The 19542-nt window shown below is 35.3% G+C and overlaps 1 protein-coding gene across 3 annotated transcripts in view; it reads right to left on the bottom strand.

Annotated features, from left to right (window-relative positions):
- PIGN (phosphatidylinositol glycan anchor biosynthesis class N) overlaps positions 1 to 19542 on the bottom strand; it is a 138709-nt gene that overhangs the window by 24447 nt on the left and 94720 nt on the right. For 2 of the 3 annotated variants that reach the window (XM_032152123.2, XM_032152124.2), the window contains 6 exons: positions 16886 to 16988; positions 15172 to 15258; positions 11619 to 11674; positions 10932 to 11007; positions 9095 to 9168; positions 1213 to 1255 (listed from right to left, as the gene is read on the bottom strand). In XM_032152123.2, coding sequence (XP_032008014.1) covers positions 1213 to 1255; positions 9095 to 9168; positions 10932 to 11007; positions 11619 to 11674; positions 15172 to 15258; positions 16886 to 16988 — 439 coding nt within the window. The remainder of the gene's footprint in view (positions 1 to 1212; positions 1256 to 9094; positions 9169 to 10931; positions 11008 to 11618; positions 11675 to 15171; positions 15259 to 16885; positions 16989 to 19542) is intronic. The other variant, XM_032152125.2, reaches the window with a different exon arrangement.

Raw genomic sequence — 19542 nt, 5'->3', positions numbered from 1 at the left:
AGAAATAAAGAACAACAAGCCAACATCAATTAAAAAAACACTAGATAATACTAAAGATGTCAGTGGAAAGAAGCCATGTCATCCATCTATCAACAAATATTTACTGTACTGACTACCTACTGTGTGCCGATCACTGTCTTAGGTGCTGGAGATAAACTCCTCCTCACAAGGCATAGGCTCTAGTAAATAATTCAGTCAATTTATCAGGGGTGTGTATGTGTGTGTGTACGTGTGTGTGTGTGTGTAAGGGGGGGATGGAGGGAATGTTATCATTGGAAAATATAGGCAATTATAGAAACAGAGGAAGGGGTTCATACCCTGATTAGGATGGAAGGGAAGGCTTCCCATTGCAAGGTGAAATCTAAGTAAAAAGTAGGAGTCAGATGAAAGGAGGTTTGGAGAGAAAGAAGTTTCTGGCAGAGGGAATAGCTTATATATACATCAAGAGTCCAGAGAGAGCTTGGTAAGCCTGGCTGGCAATACTCCATGTGATGTACTGTCACACATCAATAGTGGGAGGGTAATGCTGTCCTGATTCCACAGGGAGAAACAGAAGCTCGGCATTTGGTGTCCTGGACTCTGCCCTATGCACTGGAATAAACTGTAACTGAATGTAACAGCATTCAGTAAGTTCTGTGAATTCTAGTGGATTACTAAAGCTGAGGGTGGTCTTGGGAACTGCCCAAAGTTGTAGACATAAAATAGGTTCCTCTTTTTGTTAATAAGAGAGGCCTACCTACATGCATCAGAACTCATTTATTGCAGCTACGTCTTGATTAACATCTTCCCAATAGAAAAGCTGTATTTCCTTTTTCCTTCCTTCCTTCCCTCCCCCTTTTCCTTTCATTTTTAATCTGAGAGAAGGGTTAAAAATCAACATTTCAATAGAAAAATGATGTACTATCTAAATTTAAAGTTAGCCTTTTCTGTTAATTTCCCTTGGAAGGTTCATTTCAGATACAAAGCAACATGGAAGACGAGGTATGACAGATTCAAATAAATCAAGTAGTAAGACTTTCGACATCTGAAGAAGAGCACACATCCTGCATAATAATGAATACAAAAGAACATAATTTATATGTGTAAATTATGCCAGCACTTACAACTCAATATCTAAAGATTTCACATACCAAAATGCATTCATATTTCTCTTTATTAAATTAACCCAGGACTCTTAATCTAATTTATATGGACTACTCAGTAATGCCTTACCAAAGCCATAATGTCTGATATGACGAGAACAATGAGAAAAAGACTGGAAAAAAAAAAGGAAGGAAAAATTACATATAATACAACAGGTGCATTTTTAAGCTCATTAAAATCCAAGTGAGACTAGGCAAATAACCTAGTATTGTTGCTATTTTTGCTTCTGAAAATACAACTTTCAAAGGTTCTTTCCATATTATCATGGGTGACCATCCCATAGAGATGAGCTGGACTGTAAAATGTGTTATTAAGTACTCTGAATATTTATTTCAGTACAATGAAAGGGACGTACATTATGATTTTCAAAACTAAACTTTTGAGATGTTAACTTCAATTTCAAGAAATAGTACAGAGGGATCCTCTGTACCCTTTACCCAGTTTCCCCCAGTGGGAAGATCTTGTAAAACCATAGTATAATATCCCAAGCAGGACACTGACACCGATACTGTCAAGGTAAGGAGTGTTTCCATCATCACAAAGATCTCTCATGATGCCCTTTTACAGCCACATCTGTCCTTCCCTCACCATCCCTCTGCCTAATCCCTCACCCCTGAGAGCCACTAATCTGTCCTCCATTTCTATAATTTTGTCATTTTAAGAGTGTTTTATGAGTAGAATCACATACATAACAAGTTGAACAATTTATATAACACTTTGTTACTTTTGTAACCTTCTGGGATTGGCTTTTCTCACTTAGCATAATTTTCTCAAGAATCATCCAAGGTGCTGTGTGTATCAATGGGTCATTTACTTTTATGGCTGAATAGTACTCCATCATATGGATATACAATGGTTTACTTAACCATTCCATCAAAGGACATCAAGAGTTGTTTCTACTTGTGGCTATTGTTCCAGTTTGTGGCTCTTACAAATAAAGCTGTTATAAACATTTGTGTCTAATTTTTTTGTGTAAACCTTTCATTTCTCTAGGAAAATACATCAAGAGTGCAATTGCTAGGTCATACAACAGTAGCATGTTTAGTTTCATAAGAAACTGTAAAACTCTTTTCAGAGTGGTTGTACCATGTTACATTTCCACTAGCAATGCATGACAACAATTTCCTTACATCCTCAATAGCATTTGGTGATGCCACTATTTGTTTTTAACTGTTCTGATAAGTGTGTAATGATATTTCATTGTTGTTTTTTTTCTTTTTTGAGATGGAGTCTCGCTCTGTCGCCCAGGCTGGAGTGCAGTGGTACAATCTTGGCTCACTGCAACCTCTGCCTCCCGGGTTCAAGCGATTCTCCTGCCTCAGTCTCCCGAGTAGCTGGGACTACAGGTGCCCGCCACCACACCAGGATAATTTTTGTATTTTTAGTAGAGACGGGGTTACACCATGTTGGTCAGGCTGGTCTTGTACTCCTGACCTCGTATCCGCCCGCCTCGGCCTCCCAAAGTACTGGGATTACAGGCAAGAGCCACCACGCCCGACCCATTGTGGTTTTACATGCATTCCTTATGGAATGGCTAATAATGCTGAACAACTTTTCATTGGCTTATTTGCCATCTGTATAACTTCTTCAGGTGTTTTGCTCACTTTCTAATTAAATTTTTTTTTTACTGTTGAGTTTTGTGCATTCTTTATATATTCTAGATACTAGTCTTTTGTCAGATACCTGGTTTGTAAATATTTTCTCCCAGTATGTAACCTATGTTCTCATCCTCTTACTACGGTCTTTCACAGAGCAAAAACTTTTAATTCTGAAGAAGTCCAGTTTATCAATTTTTCCTTTTATGGGTTACAATTTTGATGTCAAGCCTAACTCTTTGCCTAACCCAAATCCCAAGGATTTGCTCTATTTTTTTCCTAGAAGTTTAAATCTGTGGTCCATTTTGAGTTAATTTTTGAATGAAGTGTGAGGTTTTGGTAGAGGTTTGTGACTTCTTTTTAATAAATAATTGTTTTTCTAACCATACGTTTGAAATAAAGACATGTAACTCAATAATTCACATATGTAGATATATACCACAAGTCAGACTGATCATATCTTCCTGAAGTATAATTCCATTCAGACACATAATAAAGTGTGTTAATCTGATTAAGAGTTTGTAGAGAATGCAATGGTCATCCAGTACAACCTTCTACCTAAAGCATGAATTCCCAAAGTATCAATCCCAATAAAGGCATTGTCTAGCACTAGTTTTAGTGGTTGCAGCAACAGAATCCACTCCATTTTCAGCAGCTCCAATTACTGCAGAGTTCTTTCTTCTGTGAATCAAAGCACAACAAATATTCTACCCTATGGACCCAGTTCTTCTGGAATAGAAAAATAATAAATACAATTCAAAAGAACTTTAGAATGAGTGCGGTGGCTCACACCTGTAATCCCAGCACTTTAGGAGGCCAAGGTGGGTGAATTGCTTGAGGCCAGGAGTTCAAGACCAGCCTTGCCAACATGGCAAAAACCCAGCTCTACTAAAAATAGAAAAATTGGCCAGGCGTGGTGGCACATGCCTGTAAGCCCAGCTACTCAGGAGGCTGAGGCACGAGAATCGATTGAACCTGGGAGGTGGAGGTTGCAATGAGATCGATCACACCACTGCACTCCAGCCTGGGTGACAGAGTGAGACTCTGCCTCAAAACAAACAAACAAACAAAACCTTTAAAAAACCTTTACATACCTTTTTTAAAAAGTTTTGATTTTTTAGAAATATTATTTTTATTTTTCTAAAGAAAATTATATTACTGTGTGACACAGATGATATTCGGGGATCCTTGTGAAGTTAAGACACATCTGATTAAGTTATTTATTGTCTTCTCAGCCTCAGTTTCCTTATCTATAAAATGGTTCTAATAATATCTATATTTCCTAGTATCATTGGAAAAATTGAGTCAGGTAATATGTGGAAAGTACCTAATACAGTGTCTGACATATGGTATCTGCCTAGTAAACATTGGTTTCATTCTCACTCCTTAAACAAAAGCTTTAAATGAAATTAAAGATATAATCTCTCCCCTTATGGAGTTCACAAGGTGTGTATTAGCTAGGGTTGCCATAACAAAGTACCACAGATTGAGTGGCTTAAACAATATAAATTTCCTCATAGTTCTGGAGGCGGAAGTCCAAGATCAGTGTGTTAGCAGGGTCGGTTTTATTTGAGGTCTCTTTCCTTAGCTTGTAAATGGCCATATTCTCCCTTAGGTTCGCATGTCATCTCTTCTGTGTTTGACTGTGCCTTAATCTTTTCCTCTTATAAGGACATCAGTCATATTGGACTAGGGCCCACCCATATCACCTCATTTTACCTTAGTTACCTATTGAAAGGCCTTGTCTACAAATTTAGTCATATTCTGAGGTACTTGGGGGTCAGGACTTCAACATAAGAATTTTAGGGGACACAGATCAGCCTCTAACTGGGTGTGAAACAGAAAAGTAAGAAACAATTTTATCAGCCACAGTCTGAGTTACCTAACTTAGCCAGAAATTTGAGGATGGAAGGATTCTGGAGAGTGGAGCAGTTGGGTAAAAAAGGTTTAACAGAGAATACGACCCCTGAACTAAGTCTTAATTAAAAAGAAGGAAAATGATTTTCCAGAGCAAATCTTCATATTCTTGAACCATTCTGTGGAAACTGAAGAACCCAGAAGTAAGCCTGCTCAAGGTCACACAGCTAGTAACAGTAAGTCACAGACTTCTAACAGCAAGTCTGGCCCCAGAGCCTGTGTTCCTAACCATTACGCACACTGCCTCCCTATGGCTCTACTGACTCTCAGAGGCCTTCAGCATCTTCACCACGTTCCTTTGAATGTGTCCCTGGTTCCCTCGTTTATTCATATGTTGCTCAAATGCGAAGTAATAAATGTAATACACTATTCAATATTCATGGTGATCTAATTTTAAGAAGGATAGGGTTATAATTCCCTTGCTCTAAATACAATAATTTTATTAAAATCAAGTTAGTTATATGGTATTATTTGATCTCCAAGATGTTTTGAAGCTACTGTGTACCTAGATCCTATGAGTTTCCTCGTAAATACCTTTTTATTCGAGAAATAAATACCTGCTATTTTTTATCCAATTGATAACAAATATTACTTATCATCCCCATTGAGCCACTGTGGTTGTTCACTTGCAAGACCCTTAATTGATCTCCCTGATCTTATTCTTGTCCTCCTAAAGTTATTATCCATGCAACAGACAGAACAGCCTTCAAAACCTACCAAAGGCTTCTTGCCACAACTGAATAATGCTGAAGTTCTACCTGTGGCCTAAACGGCCCCTTCTGTTCTGCCCCTGCCAACCAGTCCAACTTTATTTCCTACAATTCTTCTGCTAGCGCACTCTGCTTAAGGCTACCTTTCTTGCTGTTCTCCAAATACACCAAGCATGTTTTCAACTCATGCCCTTTGTATGTTTCACTCCCTTCACCTGAGTGAACCATAAAACTATGTGAGTAAAGACCATATTAAGGTTTTTGCATAAATTGCTTCTCCTTAGAGAAGTCTCCCTGGATCACTTCATTTTTTCCACTGACATTTAACACTACTTGAAATTTTGTTATTACAAGCATTTTATTTTCTATGTCTCCCCAGGTAGACAGTAAGCTCTATTCACCAAATGTATCACCAGTGGCTAGTACAGTGCCCAGTATATGATACAAACTCAAACCCTATGTGCTGAATGAATAGTAGGAGTAATTAGCGTAAAATAAAACTGAAAATGGCTAATACTACACATTGTGAAATATGCTTTAGATTTAAGACTGACTTAAGAACCTTTTCCTTTTGATTTCATAGAACACAAAAAATCTGACCCAGGAAAAATTAGACCTGGTAGAAACAATACCAAATAACATTGTAGAAGGCTAAAACCACACAGAATAAAATCTGTAACTAACAAAATAATGATGGAAGAAGCAAATCTTGACAATAACCAGATCCGTAATATCTGATCTAGGCGAATGAGACCTGGTAGATATGATAACTGTAGAAGAAAAAAAAAAAGCTCTGGCAGGAACTGAAATCCAGACTTTAAGAAAAACAAAAACAACCCAAAAACTTTCTGAAAATTAATAAAAATAATTTTAATAAATTAAAAATCAAAATAGAAATACTTAGAAGTAATTTACTTCTACTTCATATAAAATTAATTTACAAATTAAGCTGATTTAATAGAGTACCCACATAAAAATACTTTCCCAATAAAAGTTATTCAATATTATAATAATTCTGATTCAAATCTGGATTCCTAAATATGTGAGCATAACATTCTGGAGATAAAAATACCCATCAGAACAAAATGGCATATTCAAAATTAGAGTCAAAATATTTTCACTTCAATTAATACAGGGCATGAGAAAACTAGCTTTTTGGCTGCTAGATCACATTGTTGACAACTGCTATTTCCAAGTTTTTGTGTTTTTTTTTTCCCCAATCCCTGCTGTGTAGCCATGGCTCTTGTACACTTGAGTATTTAATCAAACACAGAACTGAAAAATCATCCCTTTCAGATCTTACACGGTTGGTTGTTGAATACTTCTGTAATACTAAAACTTGTTTCTCTTTCTCAGCGGCCTTCTAATCTGCTCTCATGCTTTGCTGCATTCTGAAGGTGACAAAGGTCTTCATGGTCCATGTCATCTCAAACTGTGAAATGAACTGGCCACAATTGTGACACCTTTGGCAGGTTGTTTCACACCCCCACATCTCACTTTTCCCTAACCACCTTCCAGTTTAAAATGAATGTGTGCCAGACAGAGTTCTGGCCATAGAGACATAGTCAGAAATCTGCTACATGGGGCCTTTGGGAAAGACACTACTACCCTGACAGAAAAGGAGAATCAGCTGACATATCTCCTTGCCTTTTTCCTCATTAGTCCTTTTCCCTTGTTCCTGTCTAGATGGCAGATGAGATACGATGGCAGATGGAGGAATGATGAGAAAAACACGAGGGTAAAAGCAACAATCTAAGAATCTACCATTCTTAGGAATGCAGAAAAGCAGGGTTGCCGATGGCATCACAGAGTTATGGGCTACCAACCTCCAGACTCCATGTGACGTGAGGACATAAATCTCTATTTCTCTTAGCTACTGTTAGTTAGATTTTCATTGCTTACATCCATAAGCACTCTTAACAGATAAACTATCAGGTAATCTTCACGCACAGCTACAACCTTTTTGTGGTCTCTACCCAAAATTTACAAGGTTTTGTTGATGAACCCAATTATTAAGACTGAGACACTGGATAAATTATTAATAATTAGAAAAGTAAATTTTAAGTTATGCAAAAAAACAATGTTAATACAACTTTTCTACTTCACTTTTGTTCAATACACATTTTAAGGAGTGAGTCGGAAGAGAAGCAGAATCATTTCACTGGTTTGTTATATTGAACTTGTCCTTGGCATTATAGATCTAATAAATAAGTAAGTCATTAGTATATATCTCCACCCCCATCTTAACTGTAGGCTTCCAACAGTTGTAAGAAAATGATTAGCAATATAAATAATAAGACCGTTAAAAGGTGAACAGAAAGGAGAGATGATATCAGTGATTATCTGGTAAGTAGTATGGCAATAAGGGTGGCTGGACTTCAGCTTGTGTGATGGATTAAATAAAGAAAACAGGATGAGAAGCTAGTTTTCAATCGGAAGAAAAGGCATCGCTGGCTTCAATGTGTGACATTAAATTTGATGAGTCAGCGTGATATCCAGGAAGAAATGTCAGTGACTTCAGAGTTTAAAGGTCAAAAGAGACCTTTCTGAGCCATCTTTGCCTCAGTTCTCTCCTGTTGTGTTTTGTTTTTCATTGCACTAGTTTCCAGATAGCATTACTATAGACATGCACAAATATAAGAATACATACACACATACATTTTGATGAGCCTTCTATTTCTCATTCCACATGTCCCCAGCTCTTCTTATTTAAACCTTAATTAAAATCCCTTCTAAAAATCTTATCCACCAACAAAGATGCAGGAAAGTACATGTCATTCACCAGTTTTCATTGCATCTAAGTAAATATCTCTTATGTGATATTGACAAGGCATAAATACTTTCAATATTAAATTCATGTAAATATCCTGCAAAAATATACTAAAACTAGAAATGAGATTTCTAGTATTCTTAAGCAGTGGAAGAAAAACTTTTTTCATTATGGCATATGCATAATACTATGCTAAACCCAGTTCTAGCTTATACTCATCAAGAACAACATGCAAATTTATGCTAATATTAGTTATTTCTTTCAGCATTGAATATGCTAGCTTGATTCAAGAATAACAAAACTTGCTAAGCTTCATATTTATATCAAGTATTTTACAGAGTCCCTGTGCTGATGAGGCAATTTTATTGGTTAAAAAAAGCAAATAGTTGAGTTGACAGCTTTTCTTCCACAGTCTTGATTGCTTAAGACGGACTGCTCCAGAAATTCCTCAAAACTCAGAAAGAATACTTCCTACTCCATTTGTCAAATGTACAGAAATCATGACAGAGAAACTGAGTATATTTTTGACATTTAGAAAAGTTAATTTTAAGTCATGGAAAATGAAATAATGTTAATACATTTATATAACATATTTAAGAAATAAACCAAAATAAAAGAGTATCTTTTGCTTTTTGTAGGCACAGTTATAACAAGTAATTAACTACAATAATTTAACATTTATGTTTTACTGTTTTCTAGGGAGGTTCTTCACTAGCTTGAATAATATTCTAATAACATTTTATTGCTGAGAAAGCAAGCTTGTCTGCTAGAGGCCCTGATCAACTAATTTCCTCTAATGACAAGCAACACTGACTAAACAGGTGAAAATTTTCTCATTTTTGTGATAAACAATCTATGTTACAGTGTCTTAATAGCAATCACAGGAAATGTCTTCAAATGTTTACTCTCATCTCCTAAAAATAGGCAAATCAAATGTTTCTTAAACTAATTCATCTTACCTTTTTGACGATAACTGAGTAGTCAACTGAACTGCTTCAAAAGCACACATAACAAGAACAAAGGGGATTAAAATCTGTAAAAGAACAATAAATGATGCCAGGAATAACTGAAGCATCTGAAACACTTTTTGAAAAAAATACTATTTCTGCTTACAGAAATATTTTCAATTTCTCAAGTAACTTTTATATATACTAGTGAAGAGCAAACACTGAAATAAAAGCATGATACCAATGGCACATAGAACAGTGATGAAACTGACTTAAAAACCTACATTAATAAGATATACAATGTAAAAGACAGCAAATATCAATACATATTCCAAATAAAAGCCTATTACAAATTTTGTTCCATTTAATGTATTCTAATAATTAACCACAATGTTCAAAAGATTCCAAGAGGATGTGAAAAGCACAGAATGCCCAAATCAAATAAATTATATAACCTGATAATTTGATTCACAGATCCTTTAAACCCATCTGGTTATTTAAAACTATAACATTATAAACATGATTCAGCTTCTTAATCTTTGCCTTTTAAAAAAATACATTTATTTATGATTATAAAATTCACTCATTATAATAAATTTGAAAAAAATTTATAAAACATTTGAAATAAAGCTATAGTAAAATTTATGCTGGCTGAAAATCCATAATCCAGAGCTAATACTGTTAATATCTTGAGGTATTGCTTTCCAATTATCAATTTTGAAAAATATATATAACTTGATGTTTCAAAAAACGGGGAGATATGGAAAATAAATGATGTTCATGACAGCATAAAGTTCTTTTTCAAGTGAAGGACATATGAATAAAACAGAATTCAGCAGGGCCCTCACTTCTAGACACATCAGTCAACAAGTCATCAAGTGCATTATGTCATTAAAGCTTACTGCATTGTGCTGGAGATTAAGAACCTAGCATTCTAATTTGAGCTTTGTCTTTCTTTCTCGCTTGCTTGCTTGTTTTTAATTAAAGGCCCATGGTCTTTAATAAACTGGGGAAAAAACCATTTAAAAAATGTGAATGAAAATTAAGGAAATAGCAACATCTTTTAAAACAACTCAGTAGAGAACAGGACATGAGAAAATGAACATCTTTTTAACATTTCTTAAATTTCCATTTGTATTAGTGTAATAACAAAAAGTAGACATTAATCCTATTAAGATGACACCTTTAACCATTTTTATTTATAAATCTGAACATTAGGTAATCTGATTTTAGGCAAGTATCAGTTTACTTTATTTAAACAAATATATACTAAGTAAAATGTTTCAGGCATTATGGTAAAGGGAACAAAACAAGCATAATGACCTTAGAGAAGAAGAACATGAATTACATTCTAATGAAGAATCTGAACCCCTGGAAAGCTGAAAATTGTCATTATCCTTGTATTGTCAGCACCTAGCTAGTATCTGGCACATTACTAAGTATAGCAGAAAATGACACATTTGTTGAATAAATCGATCAATTCTAGGTACATGGATTATGAGAAAAGATTATGTTGGCAATCTCATGGGTAGAGAACAGGGGTTCAGGGAACCTTATACTCTTTAGCAGCATTGCATTTTGATCCATAGCTTCCCACGGGCTTTAATCACATCTGATAAGATCCTCTCAAATTAACAGTTGAATCCCTACTCTTTTGAAGTCAAATGCACTTAAGAGTAAAGCAAAAAGATTAACTGTGGTTTGGAGTAATGGATAGACGGTCTCACCTCCAGTTTAGCAGTGCCAACTCTGAAAGGATATCTACTTTCCATTGCTACTTAACTCTATCTAAATGACTTGATAATCTTAATCGATAGCTTAATACAAATAACAAAATAAGAAAACTAACCTTCCACATCATCAGGGCTCCCATCATAAAAGGACTGAACACAGTCAGAAAGCAATAGACAGAGGCAAGATCAAAGCTAGGGAATTATAACAAGGAAAAATAATTTAGAATTCACTCTGTAACTTTAAAAGAATATTCTTCTAAAAAGATGTTTAAACTAATTCTCTGAAATCTACTTACGAAAACACAAGCAAACATCATACTATGAAGCCACTAAAATGAACGCAGTAGATCTGAATGTGCCAATACATACCAATCTCCAAAATATATCATTCAGTATAAAAAGCAAGGTGCAGGCTGGGTGCCGTGGCTCACACCTGTAATCCCAGCACTTCGGGAGGCCGAGGCGGGTGGATCACCTGAGGTCAGCAGTTTGAGACCAGCCTGACCAACATGGTGAAACCCCGTCTCTACTAAAAACACAAAAACTAGCCAGGCATGGTGGTGGGCACCTGTAATCCTAGCTACTTGGGAGGCTGAGGCACGAGAATCGCTTGAACCTGGGAGGCAGAGGTTGCAATGAGCCGAGATCACACCACTGCCCTCCAGCCTAGGCAACAGAGTGAGACTTCGTCTCAAAAAGGAAAAAAAAAAATTAAGGTACAGAACAAAAGGTACAGAATTCCCAGGCTGCATCATTTTTTGGTTTTATATATATATATAAATGCCACTTTCATTTAAAATTACCTGTTAATAGAAGCTATATTTCCAGTTCCAAAAAATGCTGTCACTAAGAAGAAAACCTAAAGGGAGTCAAGGAAATGGCAAAACAACTCAGATTTCATACCAATTTCCTTTTCATTTAGAAAAAATATGCTAATTTTACCTTGAGAGTAATTTGCTTTTTCACTTGTACATTGACCATGAATTGTTTTCAATGAACATTCCATTATATCTCCTTGTGAATGCATTTTAAAACAGCCAGATTGAAGAGGCAGTGTACTGAGAATAATGAGGCCTGAGAGGTCATCCTCACTCAGTCCCTAGTAACCTTAGGAAGGTTATTTTCCTCTTCCCTAACATGAGCAAGGTGGACCATATCTGTAGTGGGCTGCTAGTGATTTTTTCAAAAGAAAAACATGGATCTAGTGTATATCACAGACATTTTCAGCTGAAAGACACAGTTATAGTCTATATATGCTTGCCGTAAACCCACCACATGTTAAGCACATGCTAGACCACTTGAAAGGCTCAGGAAGAAATAAGATACCATGTTTTAAAATAATTCAATAGAGAATGACACATGAGAAAATGCTGAACATCTTTTTGACATTTCTTAAACTTACATTTGTATTAGTAAAGCAAAAAAACATTGATAATAATCTTGGTGTCCAAGAACTTACTGCTAGCAAAGCACTTAAAATGGTGCCTAGCCCACTGAAAGGGCTTGATAAGTGTTAGCTCTTTTATTACTATAGACACCCACAAAAAATGGTGAAGCAACACCGAAGAGGAAGTATGAATCATGACAATTTTCAGTGAAAAAGAGGCATTTGAGTTGGTGAGCTGAGCCTTTAATGTATTCATGGATTCAGTGATTCAACGAATCATCTAGGCAACCAACGTTTATTGTCTAGTATATGTCAGAGACAGAGATAGGCACTAAGAATATAAACATAAATAAAATAGTCTCAAAATACTCAAATGGTGACTAAGATATGATGACAGAAATAGAGGAGAGACATTTTAAGGTAAAGAACAGTGAGAAAAAAGTGACGTCGCCAAGAAAGATTAAAAAGCCTTGATAGATAGGAGCTTAGACTTCATTGAAGGATATGGTGAAAGATGAAGCAAGAAATATAGATTGGTGGTGTATTAATAAAAAGCCTGAACTGGGCCAGGCGTAGTGGCTCACGCTTGTAATCCCAGCACTTAGGGAGGCTGAGGCAGGCGGATCACGGGGTCAAGAGATCCAGACCATCCTGGCCAACATGGTGGAACCCCGTCTCTACTAAAAATACAAAAATTAGCCGGGCCTGGTGGTGCGTGCCTATAGTCCCAGCTACTCAGGAGGCTGAGGCAGGAGAATCACTTGAACCCACGAGGCAGAGGTTGCAGTGAGCCGAGATTGTGCCGTTGCACTCCAGCCTCGCGACAGAATAAGACTCCGTTTTTTGTTTCGTTTTTTTTTTTTTTTTTAAAGCCTGAACTTTATTGTGGATACAGTGAAGAGTAGCAAATCTTTTAGGCTAGTGTTATAATCAAGAAACACCAGTGACTGTGTGATATTCAGATAAGGGAGACAAATAATTGGAGGCAGAAAATTTAAATTGGGAGCAATTTCAGTAGTCCATGTCAGAGATAAGGAAGTGTGAACTGATGCAGTGGGAATGAAGATCAAGAGTGAAGAGAGCCACAGGGACTTTAGAAGTGGACAAGGAGCAGTTAAATATGACAACAAGTTGGGTGTCTTGGGGACTGGGAGTACGGTGATGCCATTAAATGAGATAAGGCCTGCCAGAGACAGTGACTTTGAAGAGGAGTGGCAGTTGTTAGTCAGTTTGGGACACATATTTGGTGATGCCCAGCTGAATGTTAGACATGTGGTCCTTGAGGTCACAAAAGAGGTCAAGTTTGGAAAAACACATCTTAGAGTTGTTTGCACAGAAGTGTCTACCAAAGTTACAGGAAAATATGGCATAAAACAGGCACAATAAGAGAAGGTTAATGGTGGTGCATGGAGAAAAAAGTATGGCTGAAGATCAGGCAAAAGAAGTAATTATAGAGAAGAAGAATAGAAATGATATACAAATCTTAGAAGAAAACTTTTACTGTGTTTTGGATGTGAAGGGAAAAGAAAGAGCAAACATAGACTTGAATGTTAAAGTGTGGTCAGGGAAACTGAATAGATTTGAGTGATCAGGAAGCCTCTGCAGACCACTGACAGTACAACTTCGGCAGACACATCTGACAAATACTGATAGAGCACTATTATGTGCCAGGCATTGTTAGAGGTTTGTGGATATGGCATATACATGGAGAGAAAATAATGGCAGCAACTATAAATTTTTCTTTCAAAAAATTAAACAGAAAGGACAAGATGAAATTATAATTTAGGGAAATGCAAGGTTCAGTGGGTAAAGTGCTTTATTAGTATTAGCTGATTAGAAGGAACCTGTAAAGAGAGAAAGAAAGCAAAACAGTGAAAGCAAGAGACAGAGAGGATGGAATATTTATTTTCGGTACCTGAGGTCTAGACTCTGCACCATGGTCAGCTCAAAGAAAATGCCTCCAATACTTACAAGCCATGTATCTAATAAGGGGTTAATATTCAAAACATATGAGGAACTCCTACAGCTAGCAAAAGTAAAATAGTTACACTTAAGAGAGTAGAATGATGGTTGCCGAGGGCTGAGAGGAGTGGGGAAAGGGGAAATGTTGGTGAAAGTGTATGAAGTTTCAGTTGTGCAAGATGAATAAGGTCTGGAGATGAAATGTACAGCATGGTGACTATAGTCAGTAATATTGTATTGTATACTTGAAATGCGCTAAGAGAGCTGATCTTAAGTGTTCTCACTGCAAAAACAGAAAGAAAGAAAAAACAGTAAGTATATGAGGCAATCGATAAGATAATTAGCTTGATTGTGGTGATCATTTTACAATGTATACATATATCAAAACATCAAAATATACATATATAATTTTTTGTCAATTATATTCAATAAAGCTGAATAAAATAAAATAAAGGAAATACATCCCTATGATTTCTTGCAGCTAGTCAGTCAGCCTTTCCAAACTAAGACTTTCCTCTGCCATACTGTCTTTCAAACTTCTGCTACTAACAACTTTCACAACATTGCCTCTGAGGTGATCCAAAAACCTTTGTGAGACAGATGTTATGTAATGTGAGTTTAGAATAAAATGTACATAAAAAGATATGAACTCATAATTGTGGTTTCTTCCAGGATGAGAGACATTAGATTGAAGTTGGGAGTTGAAAGACTTTGGCTTTAGTGCTAATGTTTTAATTTCTTAAAAACACATTTTTAAAAAACATGTGACAAAGTACTAATGGCTAATATCTGAATAGCAGGAATATATATATACATACATATAATTCTTTATACTTTTCTATAGTTCAAAATAATTTTTAGTGTTAATTACATGAGAAAACTATAGTTCAGGGAGGTTAAAGTACTTAACACCACTATTAAGTGATGGGCAGAAACACCTTCCATGTCTTCTTACTCCATTAAGTGGGAGTTGCAGCTCTTTAAACCAAAGTCTCCACAAAGGATACAAGGAAAAAGGCCCTACGGATGTCATCCAGATATAGCTGTCGAAACTGAGTTATATCAGTATTATAAGAGAACTGGATACTGGTGAGCTGTGAGATAATAAAGAAAATATTAATGCACAATAACAGTTGGCTTATTTCTATATTTGAAGGCAAACTTACAATGGCTAAGTTACAATGGCTAGAAACATGCCCTGTGCTGACAAAAAATTAAAAAATAAACAATAAACAATAAATCTTTCCCTAGGGTTTAATTACACCTTAATAAAATCTGCCAAAAGGTAAAATATGTTGCTAATAATATATAGAACACAGTTGTAGGGTTGCTATATGTGTAATAAAAGTGAGAATAGAGCTTTTTCTTATATAAATGCTTCATTTTAAAATCTCTATATAATTCTTCCCTTTTCAAAGACTAATTTCTCAGAGTGTCCTGATCATCTTAAATCTAGATATGGTATCATATTAAAAGGCATGGTAAAATTAAATGTGTGTTTATTTGTCCCTCTATTAATTCTATTTGCAGAGAAATTTTCCTTCTATAAAAAAGCAACATATTCCTGTCTTTGGTAGAATAGAAAGCCACTCAATCCAACAAGGTGAGTGCACTCTTGCTTAATCACCCTCCACAAACAGAACACTAATGGGTGAGTTTAAAAGTAGACTTTCCCCACTCCTACCTCCCATGTAACTTTCTAGTAAGTTCTCGGGATGTTTTAATACTCTTTTCTAGAATGAGATACATTTGCTTTTAGTTAAAAACATAGAATTTAAAAAGTAACACAACAATCCTCAGCCTGATGAAATATTTAATATTAAGGCTAATCTCTGAGTATTTACATGAATCTGCTCAAAACTGCTTTTCATGTATTATTTTAATATTCAAGGACTAAAAGTTTAAAACCAGTAATTATTAAATATGCCTCAATAAAGTTTCTTTATTGAAATTAATCATTCTGAATTATCAGTAACAAGCCACAAACTCAACTGGAGCCAGATAAGGATGGATCAACTATGAAAGTATTTTCTGTAATATTCATTTTATCTGACCTTAGTAAAATAGCAAATATTCTATCACCAATTTCTCAGAATTACCATCAGCTCTAAATATAGACAAGAAACATCAATTTAACTCTGTAGCCCACCATGGTAAAGGTATCCTTAAAAACTGGTTGGATTTTAGCCAACTCAAAGTATTATGTGTTGCATACACAGTCTAAGATTTGGACTGAGGCCACAATCATTAAGGCAGCAGAATAAGCAATTTGGATCAGGATGACCAGAAAGTGAAAAACAACAATAGAAACTTAAATGTCACCTTATAATCAAATTCATAAATTGACTTGTGACAACATAAAAATTCTTCTAAGATAAATTGACGGAAGGAAAAATTGGATGTGAAATATGAAGAAAATAAGATAAAAAGCATTCTTTTCTCTATTCCTTCACTTACATTTACTTTTTTTAAATCAATGATTCTCAAGTAATCACTAAGAAAAGCCCAACCTATACAACAACAAAATTGTGCTTTTCTGTGATACGTAAAAAATCTTCCTTATCTATTATTAAGTTTAACTTAATTATTAATGCCAAATAACTAAAATTTTTTAACACTGAAATTTTAAGTAGAAAGAATTTTTGAAATAACATTGCAACTTCCTTATAGGATAGAGACTAATAGTCTCAAATAAAAACAACAATGACTTTGACCAGCTACCTTTTGTTTACAGCAAACACCAGATTGTTGTAGAGTTTCTTGTTCTATGTTTATCCAGACAAACATCAAACAAGACAACACTAGTGGAAAGAGAGCTTCATACCTAACAGGTGGGGAAAGGTAGAAATGAAAAGAAAAAAACAGTAAAATAAGTAAAAATGCAAATTTACACTGAGGTCTTTCTCAAAATTAAAATAATTAGATAATACTTCTAAGTCACAATATTACAAAACTTAAGAAGAAAGTAGGAAAGTAATATTTAAATTTTAACTCCAACATCATCTTTTTTGAGTGACATGAAATCTTGAGATAATTATGTGTTTAAAATAATAGAAATATATAAAAGCCATTCATAAAGTGAATGACAGATATACATAAAAGAGAAAGAAGGCATGAAGACAAAGGTAAAAAGACAATTCTTGAGGTAAAATTATTAACATACATAGAAGAGGAAAAGGAACACTCTAAATTTTGAAAAAAATGGGCGCAACAAGAACACAAACATGAAAATTATGTTTGACCTTATTGATAACATATGGAAATGAAAACAATGGTGATATATCATATTTGCCAATATTAAAACAACCGTGTTGGCCAGGCATGGTGGCTCATGCCTGTAATCCCAGCACTTTGGCAGGCCAGGGCAGGCAGATCACTAGGTCAGGAGTTCAAGACCAGTCTGGCCAGCATAGTGAAACCCTGTCTCTACTAAAAATACAAAAAATTAGCCGGGCATGGTGGTGTGCGCCTGTAATCCCAGCTAACTCAGGAGGCTGAGGCAGGAGAATCACATGAACCCGGGAGGCAGAGGTTGCAGTAAGCTGAGATCACGCCACTGCACTCCCACCCAGGTGACAGTGTGAGATTCTGTCTCAAAAACAAAACAGTGTTGACAAGAACGCGATGAAAAAGGAACTCTCATATGCTCTCCATAGGAATATACACTTTCTGGAAGACTATCTGATACTATGTATTAAGAATCTCAAAAATATTCATATACTATAATGCAATAAGGCCATTTCTAAAAATTTACCCTGAGAAAATAAGCAGACACGTGCTACAATTTCCATTACAAAGATATCTGTTCTAATATTGTTTACAGAAGGGGGCAACAGAAAACAACCTACATGTCCACAGGGGAATGATTAAATGTGTGGTACACCTACAGGCTGGAGTGTAAAATGGACACAAAAACAAAGAAGAAATGCTCATGAGACAACACAGTGATAGAAGCCTTTTCTAAACAGTTTCCGCTTTGTCTGGGGTGAATGTTCCACCTTCATAATCCCTAAATGCTCTATTATAGTACTTACACCATCTTAATCACATGTTTACCTGTATGCGTCTATTATTACTTTATAAAATCTTTGAAAACCAAGTCTGTCTGTCTCATCACCACTGCTGGCCCAGCTCACAAATATTTGCTGAGTGAGTTATTTATCTAATCAGAAGTTACAAAACAAAACAAAGCCTTATTTCCTTTTTGAGTCTTTCAACTACTGAACTCTACACCATATGCCACTATTTCCTAAAGATAAGAAAGCAAAAAAACTCCAAACACTTTAAACACTATTACAAATTATAAAATTATAACACTGAAGACTGGGCAGAAGGAAAGATTCAGGTTTCAGAAAGCATACACAAATCACTTGATACATAAGACTTAGAAGGCCCAGGGATATGAACAGATACTACACACATGAGAAAATATCATGAGTAAAACAAGTACAGAAAACTGTACAAAGCAGTGCCACTTTTGACCTGTTAATATAACATTTGATATTCTTATTTAAAAATGGAAATACCAAATACTGTTACATATCTGTTACAGATATGATGAAATAGTACCCCTCATATATAGTTTGTTGTAGATACTATACATTGGCATTGTTCTTAAGACAATTACAAGTTAAAAAAAGAAAGTTCATACCCAATGGCCCACATACACTATATGAGAAGTGAACGAAGGAAATAATCCAGACTATGAAAAAGCTTATGCATAAAAACATAACTCAAAATATTATTTGTGATAATAAAAAGTTGAAACAAAATCCATATCATGAAACATTAAATATCTATTAAAATGGTGGCTAGGAAGCCTATGAGCCACCTAGAAAATGCTTCTGAAATAATGTTAATTAGAAAAAAGATCCAAAATAGAACATGTACTGTGATTAATTTTATGTTAAAAAGACAAATACAGGGGTAACACCAGAAAGAAATATACCAGAACATTAACAAGAGTAGAGTTAATACGTGATTTTATCCCTTATCCCTACTTTTGATAATGTGATGACACTATTTTTCCAATGATTTTTTAAAAATTGAAAAACAAATATTTAGAATGCTTGTATCCCTGGCCTTTCTTTAAAGTTCAGTTCAACGTCCTTGATGGCACTAACTCAGCTTTCCTATTCAAGCTCTTTCTCTAGTCAGTCTTCATTTCATACAATTCACAACTTCATTAACTCATAGTAACTTAATTGTTTGATTTTGTAATTGCCTAACACAGTAAAATATAGTTCTTATTTTATAGCAGGTTATAACTCTATTGTACACTAGCAGTACACTAATGGTTCTCTCTGTGTGATTGCATAGTGCTCTGGACACTGGAGATATGAAAGAGAAAACAACTGTTGATTAATTGAATTAAGGTT

Source organism: Hylobates moloch, unplaced genomic scaffold, assembly GCF_009828535.3.
Source record: "Hylobates moloch isolate HMO894 unplaced genomic scaffold, HMol_V3 SCAFFOLD_5, whole genome shotgun sequence".
Taxonomy (NCBI): Eukaryota; Metazoa; Chordata; class Mammalia; order Primates; family Hylobatidae; genus Hylobates; species Hylobates moloch.
This window is presented reverse-complemented; position numbering and strand designations above follow the sequence as displayed.